Source organism: Tenrec ecaudatus, chromosome 14, assembly GCF_050624435.1.
Source record: "Tenrec ecaudatus isolate mTenEca1 chromosome 14, mTenEca1.hap1, whole genome shotgun sequence".
In the NCBI taxonomy this organism is placed as follows: domain Eukaryota; kingdom Metazoa; phylum Chordata; class Mammalia; order Afrosoricida; family Tenrecidae; genus Tenrec; species Tenrec ecaudatus.
Genome location: NC_134543.1, coordinates 9,870,281 through 9,888,772, shown reverse-complemented (window position 1 = coordinate 9,888,772; position 18,492 = coordinate 9,870,281). Strand labels below are relative to the sequence as shown.

The 18,492-nt window shown below is 49.4% G+C and overlaps 2 protein-coding genes across 2 annotated transcripts in view; one reads left to right on the top strand and one right to left on the bottom strand.

Annotated features, from left to right (window-relative positions):
• Positions 1 to 6,517, top strand: part of PPP4R4 (protein phosphatase 4 regulatory subunit 4) — a 120,898-nt gene extending 114,381 nt beyond the window's left edge. Inside the window, exons 24-25 of the mRNA XM_075530763.1 lie at positions 2,266 to 2,413; positions 5,648 to 6,517. Coding sequence (XP_075386878.1) covers positions 2,266 to 2,413; positions 5,648 to 5,672 — 173 coding nt within the window. The 3' untranslated portion in view covers positions 5,673 to 6,517. The remainder of the gene's footprint in view (positions 1 to 2,265; positions 2,414 to 5,647) is intronic.
• Positions 6,518 to 10,277: 3,760 nt separating this feature from the next.
• Positions 10,278 to 16,913, bottom strand: SERPINA10 (serpin family A member 10). Its single transcript, XM_075531635.1, has 4 exons — positions 16,232 to 16,913; positions 14,568 to 14,841; positions 13,008 to 13,158; positions 10,278 to 10,469 (listed from the first exon to the last, which is right to left on the bottom strand). The coding sequence occupies exons 1-4, from the start codon at positions 16,911 to 16,913 to the stop codon at positions 10,278 to 10,280; spliced, it is 1,299 nt and encodes a 432-aa protein (XP_075387750.1).
• Between the last annotated feature and the right edge of the window lie 1,579 nt (positions 16,914 to 18,492).

Here is an 18,492-nt window from a genome sequence, read left to right as displayed (position 1 = left end):
ACTAGGGACTTCAGTGAATAATACTGTATCACCATTGATTCATCCTGTGTAGTGAGTGTCGCATGTTAATGTGAGATCTTAATAATAAGGGCAACTCGAAGGAGGGCATATGGCAACTCTGTACTTCCCTTCTCAATTTTTCTGTAACTTTAGACTTTGGGAAACAGATTACATTTAAAATTACCATTTGCAGTAGTTTCAAAAGCATTAAATTTTAGTGAGAAATTCACCCGAATATGTATAGTATTTACACTAAAACCCATTAAAACATTGTTGAAGGAAATAAAAAACCTAGATAAATGGAGAGAGAGAGACTGTTTAAGGAGCCCTGGTGGCTATCCTTTGAGCTGCTAAGCACAAGGCCCGAGGTTCCAACCCACCAGCCAACCCAAGGCAGAAGAATGAGGCTATTTTCTCTCTTACAAATTTAAAGTCTTAGAAATCCACCAGGATGGTCGTGAGTCAGCATTGACTAGAGGGCGTGAGTCTTAGTGTTGAGACAGTTTGACCTCATGTGTGTGGATTGGATGACTATGCAGATTGCAAGGTCAGTACTTCCTGAATAGATTCAATACAATCAAAATTCTTGCAGTCTTTTTGTAGAGATGCATAAGCTGATTCTAAAATCTGTATCCAAATGCAAAAGACCTTGTACAGTCAAAACAGTTTTGAAGAAGTAATTGGAGAACTTAAACTATTGGATTTCAACACTTACATGAAGCTCTAGTAATCAAGACAAGGGTAACCACGTTGACATGACATAGGGGTAGGTTGATTTTCAACAGAGACTCTAAGAAATCAATGAGGGTGGAATTTTTCCCCCCCCTCAAAAACCTGACACAAGAACAAATGGCTTCCATGTGTTACATAAAGGGACCTCAACTCATCTCTCACAGTCACTGATTACATAGCGTTAGCTCAGATTAGAAGATAAACCGGACAGCTAAGCCCAGGAAATTTTGGGAATAAAGTGTAGAAGAAAGGCTTTGTCATTTGACCATTAACAAAGACTTCGAACCATAAAAAGTAAAATATAAACATATCGAACTTCATCAAAATGCTAAGGTTATGCTGTTTGAAAGGCATAGACTTGGAGAAAATGTTCATAATACATTTGTCTGACAAACAAAGAACTTATAATCAGAATATATAAAGAAATAATTTAAACCTAAAAGAAGAAGGCAACTCAATTTTAAAATGGCGAAAGATTTGAATATTCACTTTACAAAAGAAGATAAACATAGAAAGATAACATCACTATTAGGGAAACTTAAGATAGAGGGACAATGATAAAGATAAATTTGACATGCTATACCTACCACTAAAACAAACAAACAAAAATCATTTTGAGTCAATTCCAACTCATTGTGACCCTATAGGACAGGCTGGAACTTCCATTGCTGCATCTATCTCTCTCCTGCAGCGTGGCTAGTGGGCACCAAGGCTGACCTGTTTACTGGTGAGCAGCTGAGTGCTCCACCCCGGTGCCACCAGGGTCTCATAATCCTGCTCAAATCCTACTCAAAACTCACTGTTAGAGTCGATCGCGACTCATGGCGGCCCTGTACATGCCACTAGAATGTCTGGGCACTTAAAGGAAAGCTCTATAGCGCCAAGTGCGGTGAGAATGTAGAATACCTAGGACTCTCTTACTTGGCTGGGCACAATCCTTTTGGAAAATCCTTTGGTAGCTTACGGTAAAGATAGATGTAAATAGTCACGCCCATTCCAGCAGCTCTCTTCCTAAGCCTTTATGGACCAGAAGTGAAACGTATATCCACCCACAGACGTGTTTGTAAGTGCAACCAGACACGGTTCTCTCACTAGGACATGGAGAAACAGTTTCCATTTATGCAGCAGAATTCTAGTCAGCCACAGAAAGCAACAGAGTGGAGGAATCTCAAAGCAATTATCCTGATGGAAGAAGTCAGGCCAAAAGGGGGTAAAAACGGCATGATTTCACTTATAAAAAAAATTGAGAGTCTGTAGTCACCGGAGGTAAATGGGCGGTTGTGCGGGATTGGGGGAAGACATGCAGGCAAGGCCGCAGTGGGGCTGCAGGCAAGGCTCGCTAGTGATGGCTTCACCCAACATCCTTATGGCGTCAGAGCTCCACGGGTGGGTGTGTCAGATTCGTGCAGTTTAGTATGTGAAGATGATTCTTTAGTCAAGTTGATTTCAAAAGAGAAAACACAAAGCCAGCTCTCACCTTCTCTATCGTTACCCCTTTCTTGGGTGTGTTTTATCTCCATGTACTGCTTGCAGATGACTCCTTCCGGACTACCCGTAATGCCAGTAGCCTCCCGACGGCCTTTTCTCCCAGCACGCCCTTACCAAGCACTTCCCGGGGGGCAAGCCATCCGGCTGACGCCAAGAGCAGCGGAAGTAAAGACCTGCAACGAAAGGCCCCCTTGTAAGTATTCGGGCCTTCCCATCCTCCTCATTTTCTCTGCAGTTCCCCTCCCAAGTAAACATTTCCCCGAAGGTAGGAGGAGTCTAGTGAGGAAAGGTTAGCCACTGAGAGCGATGATTATCGCAGGCGACTCTGTTAGGCTACAGAGGGGGCTTCACAAACTGTGTGGATAGAGTGGAATGATAATGGAGTTTCCCCCACAGAGTTTTGGAAAACCCCTTGCAGATGGCAAGACGTGGAAGCATTAGGGACTCAAGAAGCATTTAGGCGGCCCCACTCATAGCTGGACTCCATTTGCTTTCTGGAAATGGTTGGATCCAGGGAATTGATTTCTCAGGCAGCATGGGGTGTTTCTGCGACCCTTCAAACAGTGTGAAGTGCACGGCGGTTCGTGGCTCCCTGCCCCAAAGAGGGGCACAGTGAAGGTCTCGTCAGGAACCCAGAGCGGTGGGCCCAGTAAACAAGCACTGCCCACGCACCGTCCTGGTGCCTTGTGTTGCGGGGATCCCAGCATCTTTATTCTCTTTCCTTCATAGCCCCCTTTTTAGGTGCTGGCTGTGTCTTGTATGAGTTAAAAGAAGCCCTTGTTTCTGTTACCTTTAAGTTTAAGAGGATGCAGAACCATAGAGAATCACCCCAGGAGCGATCATACCAATGTAGAAGGGAGTCAGCCAAGGTGCCTAAACTAGAGTTTTCACTTTAGTGTCTTATGAGAGCTCTATCCGGGAGCCTTCTCATGAGAGCACTGCGTAAACAGGGTTCAGGTTTCCTTCGATGCATGGACATTTTCTAATAACACTTTCTCAAATGTATCTTTGCAGAAATTCCATGCCGGGTTCTTCTTTTTTTTAAGTTTATATTGTCATTTATTCTACACTGTGATTGGCCATCGAGTATACAAGTATGTATACAACTTAATGCAGAAATTTTAAAACAAATTCATTGAGTGGAGCTCAAGGGAAGAGTAGGAATATAGAATATAACCAAGTGATAGTAATAGAAGAATATACACTGATATTTCAGATTAGAAGCATTACTATTGAGGGGGCTTTCTAGTGATCTTGTTGAAACAACCAAAGGCACTTGGCCCACACAGTCAGCGGCCTATTGATTACACATTTCCTTTAAGGGTCACGGCATGAGGGGCAGCACCGTGTCTTGGCCTAGAGAGTGGGGGCCTCCTTGTGCAGGTGTGTAGCATGGCCAGGTGACTCAAGGTTCATCCTCTAAGATGTCTTCCAACTCCAGCATCTTGAGATCTTCCTGCTCTGTACCCATAAGCCTCTCCTCTGAAGACGTGCGGACTCCTCCCTTGGAAGGACATACTGACTAACAATACATTGGGATTCATCCCCTTCTTAACTTACTGTTCTAAGGGATTTATGCAGATGTATAGTAAAGGCCATTTAAACCTAGTGCATTTCTACCAGCTCTCCTTTATTTCAGACGACTCCCTTTACTGTTCTCCCATTGTTAGAGTCTGTTTTTCCTTTTGACAAGACTGAATTTTCTTTCCCTTGAAAAAAAGATAAAATTGGTGGTTTAAAAAAATGAATCTAGAGGGGAAGGGGCGGCAGGAGCCAGTCGGGCCGCGAAGGTGGCAAGAAGAAGCCCCTGAAACAACCCAAGAAGCAGAACAAGGAGGTGGACGAGGAAGATGTGGCTTCCAGGGAGAAACAGCAGGAAGAACAAGGGAAACGAGTTGCTCAAGGCGAAGGCCGCGGGGAAGGGGCCCCTGGCCACAGGTGGATTGAAGAAATCTGGCAAAAAATAACCTGTTCTTGGTGGCTGAGGCAATGATGGCCCTCGATTCCGTTCCTGTGTAAACATCTGGATTCTCTGCTAGAACTTTTGTTGCCACTTAGAATGAAGTGTTGTCTTGGAGCCTGCTGTACATTTAAGAATAAACTTTTGTAAAAAAAGAAGAAAAATCATACAATGTTTAGTTCTTCTTACTCAGCCATTTCTGTCTTAGCTGTGAGGTCAGGGAGAACCCAGTCCAGAACCTTCCAGAGCTGCTCTTCAGTCTTTGTTGTGCCCAGCATTCTGTACCATCTGGAATTCAAGCAACTCATTTGGGAAAAAAAAAAAAAGAATCTAGAAATGTTCTGCTAACAAATCACACACAAGCTTGTTTTTGCCTTTGCCGAGGACTGAAAGAGGGTGGATGTTGGAGCCCAAGGCTCTTTCTTAATGTGGCCCCTGATGAGATTGCCATTGAATGTGGCTACAGCGTGGGCTTTCTCAGGAGCGTGCCCCGCACATGGAAAATAAGATTCTTTTTCTGTGAAGTTGCAGCCGTGATCCAGAGCCATGCCACAATCTAAAGAAAACTACATTCCTGAAAAACCAGAAGCCAACTCGACTTCTCATAAAAATCATATACAATGCATGTCACAGACATGCCACACTGGGGACTTAGGACTCTCAGTCTCTGTAAGGAAATACTCCCCCTCTTCACTTATTGACAGGTTAGGTTACAAAGACCAAGCACTGAGCATAAATTGGAGTTAGGGGGAAGTGGAGGATGACCACATTACTACAGGATTGCCAAGCCAAGAATCATAGCTCAGACAAGTTGACACATGACCTTAGCCCTCACAGCCCGCGTTACTCTTATCTAGCGCCTCAGCGCATGTAACTGGCAGGCACACAATAACCAGACAGTAGATTATGCTGTGTAGTAAATGCAGAATGTTGCATTAACAAGAGAGTTGGCAAGTGAGAGTAGGTCTGGAGGCATGTATCCTGGCCTAATGCCTTTTGAGGCCAGACAGTAGATCGATTTTAGGCCGGTCTTAGTTTGTTGCAGCCCAATGAAAATACCTACAGGATAAAGATGAGGCTGTCTGCCCCTGGGAAGAGTTACAATCTCAAAACCCTACGGAGCAGTTTTTCTCTGGGTTGCTATGAGTCAGTAGTGGGTATACAAAATGCAAAATGACGACAAGTTGTATGAGCTCATTTTTGCCCCATTGGAATGCTAAGTACACATGTGATTTTTTTTAAATCATGAAAGGTATGTTCAAGAAAGCCTTAGTATAATTAATTTTTCCCACGAGTCAGCATTCTCCTATAACAGGCTTATTTAAAGTAGATCCTATCTATTTTTTATGTACCTTTTAACATTATACGGAAAATGCTCCTTTCTTCACTTCTTTTCTTCCTTGTTTTGCTCCCTTTTCTCTTTCCCTCTCATCCTTTTTTTTTGTTTCCTCTCATTTTTTGGCAAAGAAAATCCAGAAAGTCCAATCCTTAAATCATCTTGAAGGATGGAGGCTAAACAGGGAGAGCCGGCGAGACCGTGATTGACGGACAAATGCTACCGCAATGGCTGGGCTTTCTGTGTTTCACACTTTTTTAATGCCTGGAAAAGAGAGCTGTCCTAGCATCCAATGTTGCTGAACTTTCCCTATCTGAAAGTAGATTCCCTAGGAGGCAAACTAGATATTTCTACAATAATGTGATTGCAGAATTCCAATGTTTCGCAGAAGTCTAGCAAAAACAAGCAGGAAACCCCAAACAACGTTAGGTCTGTGCTCCCCCTCCCGCTGCAAAAGAGACACACCTGCTTCATCCACGCAGGGAACCATCTATTTCACGAGTCTCTCTTAGTGTCAGTATTTCAAACGTGTCCGAAGTTGAGCTGGCGACTGGCCACTTGGAGCAGGCCTGGGGAGGAAGGGGTTGAGTGTGCGTTTTCTAACCCATCTTCTAGCCCCGCTGAAGCGTCACACCCGGGAGGGGAGGGTCCCGAAGCCACCTGACTGCAGGGACACGCACCAATGTAAATTTGGCAATGAGAATCCTTCGAAGATTTCCGATCACTTTTAGCTACCAGTACCTGAAAAATTATAGATTGATGATTTCCTTTCATGTCCCAGAAGAATTTATTTTATAAATCTGTTGTTTACATTTTAGATTGTATTTGTCCTGACTTAATTGAAAATGATGACTCTAGTTTGAACCGGCTGTAATTCCAAGCTATCATGCTTAAGCGACGCCAACAGCATTGATTTGTACTAATGCTAACGTTACCAGCAGAACTTGCCTGCGGAGCAAAAAAACATTATTAATTTGAAAATATTTGAGATGTACTGTATGAAGCTATTGTCGGCTTCTCTATTTCAAAAACGCAGTCAGCATATCATTATATTGCAATTAGAAGATATTTGGTTTTTTAAAATATATATTGATGTATGATAAAGATCATCTAATTTGTGATGGCCTATGTGTGTGTGGTTACTTTTTATAATGTGGAATAATGAATAATGAATTTACCCCAAATAAAACATAGGTTAATGAACAACCTATGTTTGTGAAAAGTTTAAAACATTTTCCTGCAGTTTTTATTTTGTAATTCAAGAGTAAGATGGTTCGCACTTAAGTAACGAGTGAGAGAAGCGACTTCTCCTAGCAGCTGTGATTCCCTGGGGCAGGACTCGTCCGTGCCAGGCCTGCTTCCCAGAGTCCCGGTGGTGCAGTGGTGCAGTGGCGCAGCGCTCGGCTCTCACCCAGTGGGACTGCAGCGGGAGCATACCAGTTGTTGCGTGGGAGAAAAGTGTGGCAGTCTGTCCCAGAAAGGCTTACGGCCGTGGACAATCCCCGGGGGCAGCTCTTTTGTGTCTGACAGCGTCCCTGTGAGCCAGACTCCATTTGCTGGCAATGGGTTTGCCTTTTAACTTTCACCCTCTTTGTTAAGCATTTACCCTGCTAACCACAAGATTTGCAGTTCAAACCCACCAGCCGCTCCAAGGAAGAAAGCTAAGGCTGGCTGCTCCTGTAATGACAGACCATCTAGGAAACCTCTGGAGGTCTTTAAGAGTCAGAATCAACTTGAAGGCAGTAAGTTTTATGGCCTTTTCTGTTTGGGCTTTCTTTTTAAGTGACTCTTAACAGTCTTCATCAAAGAGCAGTCAAGGAAATGGAATGTGCACCAGCCTAATTTCATGTGACAGTAGTTAACAATTGGGTGGGTATGAAGCGGTTGATGTGATTGCCCTGAGGGCTTTATCGGGGGTGCTGGAAATAAGGATCTCTCCCTCCATGGTGTGGGTTGGTTGGATAGCTCCTCACCCAGGACCGAGCACAGTAGCACGACAGTGGCTCCCGATCCTCTGCGCTCTGCTTGCTTCTCGGTGCTGACAACACAGGCAACTTCACTTTATTTGTTGACTAATACATCTAACTCACTGAGCTCTAAGGTTTTATTTTCCCACTATGCATATGGGACAAGAAGAAAGGGATTGGACCAAGCAAAATTATTACTAATAAAATGTAGGACTACAGAGAAGCCGTCCACTGCAATTTTATTCCTAGGCCCTAAATTACCACGTAACAAGAGTGAAATCCAAATTACTTTGGGAATTGCCTTTAAAATTTTTTAACATATCATGATAATAAAAATCCTTGAAATGAGTGTAAAATTCTCCTTCCAAGGACAGATACATAGAAATGGAGAAAAGAACAAATAAGTGATAGTCACGAATAGCCACCCATTTATATTCGAAAACAAGACATCGTAGATTCTTGTCAGAGATCCTTCAAATGGTGATGCTGTATTGGGAGCTCTTCTTCTACCTGCAGTTGCAAAAGAAGGCCAGGAAAGCTCTTCCCTCCGCCTGTGGCAGCAGGGAGAGACCCCTCTGACTCATCTTTGGTTAGCCCTGGAAAGTTTGCACTTTTAAAGGTGGCCTCTAGAATTTCATCGTGAGCTTTACAAGCCCAAAGCAAGCCTCCCCAGCTCAGAACTCCTGCCTCTGAAAGGGCGATGGGCTGAGGGAGACTCTCCTGAGTAGAAGGGAAATGAGAAGTTACAGTTTCCCTTCCCCACCGCGCACACGTCTGGACGGTCATTCCTGAGCCTGGATGTGCTGTTTTGAAAAGAAGGTGCCCATGAGATAGACATGATACAGGTACCTCACACGGTTGTATAGCCTGGAGGATAAAATTCAGTAACATCTCTAACATCTTGGCACGTGACTGTGAGCACACCAGACGTGCGTGTGTGTGTGAGATGGGGGTGGGGTGGGTGTAGATAGGGGCAGAGTCTGTAGGAGCACTTTAAGAACCACACTAGAATCCAGTGAACCCCGTGCCATTTCCGGGTTGCTTCCCCCTCATTTGAAAGCCTTGGATTGCTGAACACCAGTGACCTTGCTCGTTGGCCTCCCTTTTTCATTCTGCAAACATGCCTGAAAATGGGGGAGCATTAAAAATGCTTGCTCTAGAGAAGAGGGTCTTTCCTGACTTCGAGTGAGGTGCGAGATCTGGGGGGTAGGCTATTGTTTTAAGCAAGGGGGTGGTGGTGGTGTGATCTGTACTCCAGGTGAGTCCAGCAGTGAGGAGCCATTCTGTATCTGAGTGTGGCCACGTTTATTCTAGAAGGCAGCGGGCTCTCACAGGCTCGCTCTCCTAGACATTACCTCTCACAGTGGGCCGGTCGAGTGGGCCTTCTTGTTTTCTCACAAACAAACCTAAGTCAATGCAAACAAGTCACTGAGGAAGTAAGTCACTTGGGCTAGTCTTCCACCTTTTGGGCTCTGCTTGTAGACCCTAGAACTGCCTGGCCTTTAACAGGTGTCATGTAGCACCTTGGGGTTCAGTAGATCAACAAAACTTCCATCTGTAGGCCACATCCTAATATCATGACCTTAGCCTGGCTGATGTATATTAGTAACCAAGAAGGGGAATCAGTACATTAATTTTAGTGTATTTGAACTTTGGAAAGACAACAGAGAGAGGTGTGCATTGAGAACAACCGGTTAGGCCTTTAATCCAGACAGTGATTACTCCCAAATGGATGGACTTTAGTTAAGGTTCTGGATTTACCCCTAGAATGGTTTCTGGTCTCTTTGACTGAAAATGACGATGTAGGAAGGCCTGAGGCTTGCCAGCTGTTTACCTTCCCGCCTTGGGAAAGCTCCACACGTAGGTTGTTGCACCCCCATGGATAACCAAGAGCCTCCTGCCTGCTGGGTTCCATGTCAGCCTCCCCTCCCCCAGTCACCCCCCCACCCCGAGGTTTGGCCAGAAGGAAGGGCGAGTATAGAGACTGGACTCGGGAGAGGCTGGCCTCTAGCTCTGTCATTGCCCAGCTGTAGGACTTTCAGAACCTGCTGTCATTTCTCTGGGCAGGGGAGGGCTTGTCCATTGAGTGTCCACTGAGACATGGTGTCTTAAAACCCACACTATTTTTCGGGGCTCTTGACAAATATTTTACTTATCACAATAAGCAAGATAGACTTTGAGCAGCTGTCAAATGGAACTTTACTATATTCTCTGCATTGGAAGGGCTCCGTGAATATGCCAAGGCCCGGGAAAGTCATAGTGTGGATGTGGCCCTGCCTCAAGGTCCCTGTTTCTTCCCCAGGAGGATGGAGGTGTTGAACCAGCTGCTCTGTGGCCCAGTCATGGAGCATCTCCAAGGGGGGCGGACCACGCAGAGCCAGCGATTGGGAGCAGAAGTGGCTGTCGCCATTTCACTGTGAGCAAGCAAGGGCTCTGTGACAGGACCGGCCAGTGCTCTGGCCCACAGAGAAGTGGGACACTAGGGCAACATCTGTCTGCATTCCCTCCTCCCCCAGGCTTTATCTCGAAAGGAAGCCCTAAGCTGCCATTTTTTCCAGTCCAGGTGTGTGAGCCACAAATCCAGGTAAAGGTGTGCTGGTCTCCAGTCAGGTGCAAAAGCATCAGAAACAGGCTTCTGGCGCCAGGCCAATGGCACGGCATCTCACATATGTACACACACACTTGTTATCTGTAAGAAAGGCAAAACAAGCAGAGGACAAGGGGGGCCCTCTGCCCCTTGGCCACCCACCACCCTAACTGTCATTAAAGCCTGAGGGGCACCTGCAGGCCCCGGTCAGAGGCAAGTCGGATCCACCACGCGGCCCAGAAAGAGCAGCAGCCTGGTGGTTTCCTCGTAGATCAGGAAGTGAAAGGGCCGGTCCACTTTGATGACGGGGGGCATGGAGTAAGCAGTGATCTCGGTCAGGGTCCCTGCCGCGGCCTCTGTTCCATGCTCGTCCACCTCCACCACTGTTCTCTGCAGAACCTGGAGTGGAGAGCAGAAGAAGCAGCCCATGAGGGAGTCGGGGATCAGTTGATGCTTTCCCTGTGCACCCACCCGCAAGGCCAGGCTCCGGGATTGATGGGTCCAGGTTCAGCAGAGCCTCTGGACCTCCGTGAGAAGTGCTTCTGGAGCATAAATGGGGAGGTGGGCCTAGTGGGTCAGTCCAGTCCTGGGTGCATCAGATCAAAACCCAGGTGTTGGCCTCCCTATACTCTGTTAGAGGTTCTTGAGTAGCGTGCATGCTCCTTGGAGGTTTGCAAAGGGATGGGAACCCTGGAGGACTCTGCCTTTCCTCCCTGCAGCAGGCAGCGTCCCAGTACCTGCCACCTGGATAGGTCTGACATTGCGCCGATGTACTTGCTGGGACAAGCGCCCCCTCCCCACCTCATCCTGAAGTCTTTCTTAAATCCGGCTGTCTGCTCCTCTCCTTCCTACCATGTTTGAAAGGCCTTTAAGACTGAGGACCTCACATGATGCGATGCCTGGGCCTGTCTGTCATAAGAGGGGGTTCATGGGATGCTTTAGTGTGCTGCCCCTGGGGATCAGCCCCCTAGAGCAGTGGTTCTCAACCTTCCTAACGCCGCAACCCTTTCATACAGTTCCTCATGTGTGGTCACCTCCCAACTATAAAATTATTTTTGTTGCTACTTCGTCACTGTCATTTTGCTACTGTGATGAATCGGGTGACCCACAGGGTGAGAAGCGTTGCCCTAGAGTAAGCGGAAGGGAGGCCTGGCGGTGAGGCAGGCTATGTGTTGGGGGCTGTCCATCACAAGGTCAGCTGGTTGAGCCCACGGGGAACTCTTCGGGAGAAAGGTGACATTGTCTGCTTCCGGAGAGCATTCTAGCTGAGGAACCCAACTGAGAAAATCCGCTCTGGCCTAGAGGGTCGCTGTGTACCGGAATGGTCTCCATGGCATTGGGTTTGGTTTTGGGTGTCTCTCTGAGAGTTGGCACAGGGTAAGGGTTTGCAGGTTTTCATTGTAAGCCTGATGGTGAGGTTACCACTGGACACCAGCACATGTCTGTATTCTTCAGTGCTAGGCTGCAGGGTTTGTGTTTTGTCCTGTCATTTGGAGGGGACTGAATGGTGGAAGGCATACTCACTCCAAATCCCTGAAACCTGTCAGTGCTGCCTTATTTGGGAAAGGGGCATGTCAGAGGCAATTCAGTGAAGGGTCTTGAGAGAAGGTCACCCTGGGCTATGGGGCCAAGCCCTCAATCCACTCACAAGTGTCCTTCCTAGAGACAGGAGAAGAGGAGAAGGTGCTGTGAGATGGAGCCAGAGATGGGCACCAGGGGCCACAAGCCAAGATTTGTATAGGAAAAAGTTAACTGGATCCTCCAGTTAAGCAGGAAGGTAGATGAACTTTACTAACTAAACCAAACTCGCTGCCATCGAGTCGATGCTGGCTCATCGTGACCTTGCAGGACAGGGTAGAGCTGCCCTGTGCGTTCCTGAGACCATAAAAGCCACATCTTTCTATCTTGGAGCAGCTGGAGGTTTTGAACTGCTGACCTTTCAGATCACAGTCCAAATTGTAATCTCTAGGGACCTTACTACCCATTTAGAAATGCAAAGACCCTCCTTCTTGGTGGTGGAAGTGATTGGGATGCTCCCCACTGGGGTTGGTGACCGTGGCCCAGGGATGCTGACCAGTTCCCATAAATGAGAGCTGAATGACAGCCAGTTGCATCCCCTCTGAACCAACAGCACTTCAGCTGGGAGACGCTCGTTAGTGGAAGAGCCTTGCCTGGCTCACAGTAGCGTCAGAGACACAGCGAGACCCTCCAACTATGAGTAGGGAATGTAAGAGGCATACATACGCCCATAGCATAGCCTTCCCATTTCTTTTTTTTTTAATGCTTCCAGTGACAGAGAACTCACCTCTACTTTGAAAAGCAGCCCCAGAAATTGATGTGTGTGTGTGTGTGTGTGTGTGTGTGTGTGTGTGTGTGATCTGCTAAGTGGCATCAAATGGATGCCGACAAATAGCGACCCTATAGGGAAAACCACCGCTGGGGTTTCTGAGTTGGGAGTAGAAAGCCTCCTCTTTCTCTTGAGGAGCAGCTTGTGGCTTCAAACTGCTGACCTTGAGGTTAGGAGCCCAACATGTAACTCCCTACTCCACAGGATTCCTGTCATGTATGTATGCGTATCCCTCTATAGTACACATATCCTAGAGGGATTTCCACAAGAGTTGGGAAGTTGGGCCAGGCATCTGCTATTGGGAGTTTTTAGTCTGGAAGGTGACGCCATTTCATAACCTTGTATCGTTGCATTCAGCACACACCATGCTGAAGTTGTGAGCCAATTCCACTTCTCCCTGAGGGTGGGGGAAGAGCCTGCAAGCTCTACAGAGGAGCAATGAGCGGACACAATGCTGCAGCCCAAGGACAGAGGCTAGGAATTCTTCAAACATCCAGCGCAAGAGCCACACCAAGCCACTCCGCTCAAAAGTTTGACTTCTCCCCTGGAAATCATCGTCCACCCTGTGCCCTGCTGAAGTGCTGCCTTACCTTGGACACTTTCAGATCTCTGGGTGTCGTAGAGAGTTTGCTCAGGTCAGCCCAGGACGAGAAGATTCTTTGGATTCCCATCTGCTTCAGCAGGTGGTGCATCTCATATTTCTGATCTAGCTTGAACTTCGGAAAGAAAACCTCCATTTTTCTGTGGTGCAAGTAGACAGAGCAGTGTGAGGCGGCAGGGCCGTGGGCCAGGACACTCCACCTGAGCCCTTTCTTCCCTGCCTTCCAGGTGGCTCTAGGCCCGCCACCCCTCCTTCTGAGTGCAGTAGCCAAGCCAGGCTGGTACCGGGCCATTTGAGAAAAGGTCTTGGGCCTTGCCAGTCTGCAGGCTGCCCTCCCTCTCTCTACGCTTCTCAGAACCCACAAATTCTGGGACTTGGCAGCAAGCAAACCTTCGTGCCGCTTTCCCCAGCATTGCAAGTTCACATCGAGGCTCTGTGTCCGGGTAGGCCCTTCTTGCAGTTTCCAAATCTTCCCCCGATGCCATTATGCACATCAGAGGCCACCCACAAACTGTAAACCCATGGCAACGATGGCAATCCCAGCAGGGAGAGTGGAACTTCCCCATCAGGTTTCTGATGCTGAAAATCTTTACAGAAGCGATGGCCTCGTCTTTCTCCCGGGCAGCAGCTAATGGGGTCAAAGCACTATCCCACTGGTCAGCGGGGCAATGCTTAGGCCCCTGTACCACCAGGGAACCTTTTATTAGACAGCCCAAGCCAAAACCACTGCCATATAGGGTCAACCCTATAGAGGGTTTCCAAGACTGCCAACCCTCACAGGAGAAGATAGCCTCATCTTCCCCCTCTCCCCCCATAGTGTGGCTGGTGGGTTTGAGCTGCCAACCTTGGGATGACAAGCAAACCAAACCAACCAAAACACACTGATTCCGACCCACGGCGATCCTATAGGGCTTTCTAGTCCTGTGAAGAGTTACAGTCTTGGAAACGGAAAGAGGCAGCTGGACCTTGACCTACAGGGTCGCTATGATCGGAATCCACAGACGGCAATGAGTTTGGTTTTAGAAGACCCTACGCTATCTCTAAACCTAATTCAGATTTGCACTGGGAAAACGGGAACAAACAACCCACTGTGGGGAGCTCGCTCTATTGCGACAATCCTTTCAACATGGTGGTTTGAAAACGAACCCACAATCTCTGCCCCCAAAACCCAAACTCTCAGCCATCGAGTCGATGCCGACTCACAGCGACTCTGCCCCTGTGAGTTCCGAGACTGGTGGGAGTGGACAGACTGCAGTGTCTTTCTCCCTGGAAGTGGCTGGTGGTTTCCAACTGCCGGCCTTGCAGTTTGCAAGCCAATGCGTCACCACTATGCCACCAGGGTTCCCAAATTTCTGCCAGGAAATCTCTGCCTTCTGTGTGGTAACAGGACTTCTGGTCCCCTCACTGGATGGAAGGGCTCTTGCCTATTAGGGACAGAGAGGCCCCAAGACAATGCTGCCTGGGCAAGGCAGTGCAGGGAGGCCGCAGAGGCCGTGAGCGTCAGCAGGGCCTGGCAGGCTGGATGTGCGCAGGGCCAGGGAAGCCCTACCTGGTTTTCATGTTCTGAAGCCACGCCTCCACCAGGTCAATGGTCAGGTAGTCTTCCAGGGCCAGGTGGTCCCCCGGGCGCTGCATGAGGACCACCAGCATGGTGGCATTCCCGCGGTAGGGCAGCTTGAGCACGTGGCAGCGCAAGTTCACGTCAAAGGTGGAAGCGAACATGCCCGAGGCGAACATCATGGGCACCTTCACCGCCCGGTACTTGTCCAGGCGGAACGTGTCCATTTCCGTGAAGGCGGGGTTGAATGGCGTCTGCCACTTCCCTGAACAGGCCAGAAAAGCGCTTAGGACAAAACTGCCCTCCTGGGAAGTCTCGGGCTTGCTAAGGTGATCTGCCCTCTGCCTCAATGTGGGCAGCCTGCTAGACACCCCCTCCCCCTCCACATCCTTCCCACCCCCCACTGATGCTTGCGGCAGAGCCGGTTGGAACCACACCCGCGAGCAAGGACCCAACAAGGTTTGCTCAACCTCCGGGTGGGATACCCACGAGGGCTGCGTGGCTGCGACAGGATGGCAGTGAGCTGGGTTTAGGCTGGTTTCTCTGTTCAGACTGCCCCATGCGCCCTCCGCTGGCCGCCAGGTCCCGTGCGCGCACACCACGCGCAGCCTGGCCACCTGTAGCTGGACTGATGGCACCGCCCCCATCCACTGCCCAGGGTGGTGCTCAGGGAGGACCCTCTGCTGACTGATAGCCACACAACCACCAGAGGCCCCCAGCAGGTGGAACGCGGTGTCCACGCAAGTGTGGCCTGGCTGATTGTGGGGTGGGGCTTTGTCTCCTCATTCCCGGGGTCAGCCTAGCAACCGGGGGAACCAGCCTAGCCATTGATTCTCTGTGTGACCTTGATCAAGCTAACCAGCCTTTTGGGGCAGCATGCGCATCCTCCCTTTTTGTTGCTGGCCACTCTGAAGATCACACGATGAACGTGTGAAAAAGTCGATGGGGAGCGAACAATAATGGCACAGAAAAAATGTTCCAAAATCGATCGTGGTGAGGATCGCTCAGATCTTCTGAATGGGATTGAACGATTTGAAGTGCAGGCCAATATAACTATTTCAGAACGTTATCATACTTAGTACCTCTGGGGGGGCCATGCAGGAGTTCTGGTGGCACTGTGTACTAAGCATTGGGGCGCTAACCACAAGGCTGGCAGTTCAAAACCGCCAGCCACTCCACAAGAGGCAAACGAGGCTGTCTGTTCCTGTAAAGATTTATGACCTCAGAAACCCTAAGGAGGAAGGAGTTCTACTCTGTCCTATAAGGTGAATTGACCTCATGGCTTTGGGGTAAGGGGCAAGACCAAGGGGGCACTGCATGACCTCATTTAAGCTTCATAACCCGAGGAAGTGGGAGTGGCCTTATTTTCTAAATTAAGAATAGGGAGACAGAGTATGTCACTTGGCTCAGGCTGCAGATCTGAATGTCTGTGATGACAGAGACCTGGGAGTTGGATGCCCTGGGCTGGGGCCCCACATGCCCTCTGAGCTGTGGGGTGGCCCTTTCAAGAACTTAAAGGACCCACGGCCTGTAGCGCTAGGGCTTCAGGCTCAGCAGGTTGTGTCGCCCAGCACTGCACATTCAGCGAGCGTTCCTATCTCCGGAATTGGAAACCAGGGGACCCAGCTTGGGGGGAGCTGAGTAGCATCACTTACCTCTGAACAGGATGTAATCCATGAGGATTAATTTGGTTTCAGGGTTAATTTTATCAAAGAACTTGGGGATTTTGCCCTGGGTCTCTGTGTTAATGTAGTGATTCATGAGCTCTCTGGCCTGCGAGGCATTGCGGAAATTCACAGGCACGCATTCCGTATCGAAATACCTCTTGGACAAATTGCGGAAGGTTTCTGAGACGTCAAAGTCCTTGTGGATGAAGGTCCAGCTGCCCTGGCTGAGGCTCAGCTCCCGGGTGTGGGTCAGGGTCTTTCGGAGGTGTCCAAAGAGCTCTGGCAGGGACTGGGTCCTGTTCAGGGTCTGCAGGCCCAGCCCACTCAAGATCTGGGCGTGCGTAGGCCCTGCGGCCCCCAGCATCAGAGTCCCCATGGAGAAGGACAGGCCCATTGGTGAGAAGATCAAGTTGCCTTCATGCCTGGCAGTCATTTTGCGCAATAAATCAAACCCCAAGTTGGATGTCGCCTGAGAAAGTTCAAACCCCCCAGCTATCAGCCGGGCCTCCTCTTCCTCCTCTTCCTGGGGAGGCTGGTCCTGGGGAACCAGGGTCTTCGGAGTGCTGGGCCCTGCCTCAGTCTTGGACCATGGGGGGCCCAGGGTCGAGCTGGGCTCCAGATCCCCCTGGACTAGGAGGATGGGGAGCAGCAGGCTTATCATCAACTTCATACCGTCTGTCCACCACTGGGGGGGGCTCCTCCTGACACAAGAAGGCAGAGTGCTCAGTGGTTCCAAAGGGCTTCCTGGAGTGGGGCTTCTTCTGGGACCCTTGCAGTATCTCTGAGCCCCTGGGCAGCCTGAAACAGAGAGGGCCCTCCTGGTCATGCCAACCTTCCTTCCCCAAGTGCCCTGCCCAGCCAGGCCTGCACTCAGGCACCTGGCCAAGCAGAAGGCCAGGTGAAGAGCCCCGAGCAGAGGCAGCAGAGAGTCATTGGGAGGCCAGGAGCACCCTGCTTTGTCCTCGCCCTTTTGGGGGGGTTACCCACCCAGCTGAGCTGTGGGTATTCCCTTGGGCTGGGAATTTAGAGGGTCTCTATTGGACTCACAAGGAGACCTGGTGGTGTCTTGGGTTAGACGGACGGCCAACCACTACTAGGTCAACAGTTCGAAGCCGCCAGCTGCTCCGAAAGAGAAAGATGAGGCTTTCTACTCCCATAAGGATTTATAGTCTCTGAAGCCCTCAGGACTTCCTATCAGGCTGCTGAGACAAGTGATGGCAGTGAGTTTGTTTTTGTTTGCGATCAGAAGTTTGAAACCACCCGCCGCTCTGAGGGAGAAAGATGAGGCATTTTTCATCACCCGTAAAGATTCACATGCTCAGAAACTCGCAGGGACAGTTTTATACTGTCCTATGCGTCAGAGTTGACTTGATGGCAGTGAGGGTTGAGACCCTATGACAGGGTGGTTCTAGGGAGCCTTGGTGGCATAGTGGTTATGCGTTTGGCTGCGATCTGCATAGTTGGCAGTTCAAAACCACCAGCAGCTCCAAGAGAGAATGACGGACGGGGCTTTCAATTCCCATAAATAGTTACAGTCTTGGAAACCCACAGGGGGTTCCTGTGAGTCAGCTCTGACTCGATGGCAGGGAGTTGCATCTGGTTTTGAGAGGAGAGGGTTCGACTCTGCCCGACAGGGCCGCTGTGAGTCAGGATCCACTCACTGGCAGTGAGGTGTGGGTTTTGCTTGGTAGGGAAGGCAAGGAGAAGGGAACTTGCTGGAGTCCCCTGATTTGGGATCAAACTTTCCCTCTCTGCGCCTCCCCAAACCCTCCCCCACAGCCTGGGCAGAGCTGCTTACTGTCAGGTCTTTCTCCCTTGGCTGTGGTGTCCTTGGAAATTGCAAATGGTTCACACGTCCAGCGACTAATGGAAAAGTTGGCAGTTCAGATCCATCCAGAGATACCTCGGAAGAAAGGCTTGGTGATCAGATTCCAACAGATGAGCCGTGGAGAACCCTGCACAGCACACTTCTACTCTGGCCCGAGCACGCATTTCCTGGCCTCATGAGCAGTGTGGGCTCAGCTGTCTCCACACTCCATGTCTGGCTGTGTATGACTGACATGACCAGGGCCCCCTGAGGCAGACCCTCACACTCACCAGCTCTCTTCTGGGCCCAAGGCACCGGGGCGCCTCAGTGGGACAAGACCCCCAGCCCAGTGTAGCCTCAGCCCTCACCACCTTCCTTATCGGCAGACCCCCACCTGAACCAAGGTTGCCTGTGGCAGAAAACGGGCAGGGGAAGTTCCAGG

Excerpts from the sequence above, each read along its gene's own strand:
- SERPINA10 (XM_075531635.1), bottom strand. The coding sequence starts at position 16,913 with ATGAAGTTGATGATAAGCCTGCTGCTCCCCATCCTCCTAGTCCAGGGG. Across the intron at positions 14,842-16,231 it reads GGATTACATCCTGTTCAGAG|GGAAGTGGCAGACGCCATTC; the intron begins GTAAGTGATGCT and ends TGGCCTGTTCAG. Across the intron at positions 10,470-13,007 it reads GAGATCTGAAAGTGTCCAAG|GTTCTGCAGAGAACAGTGGT; the intron begins GTAAGGCAGCAC and ends TCTCCACTCCAG.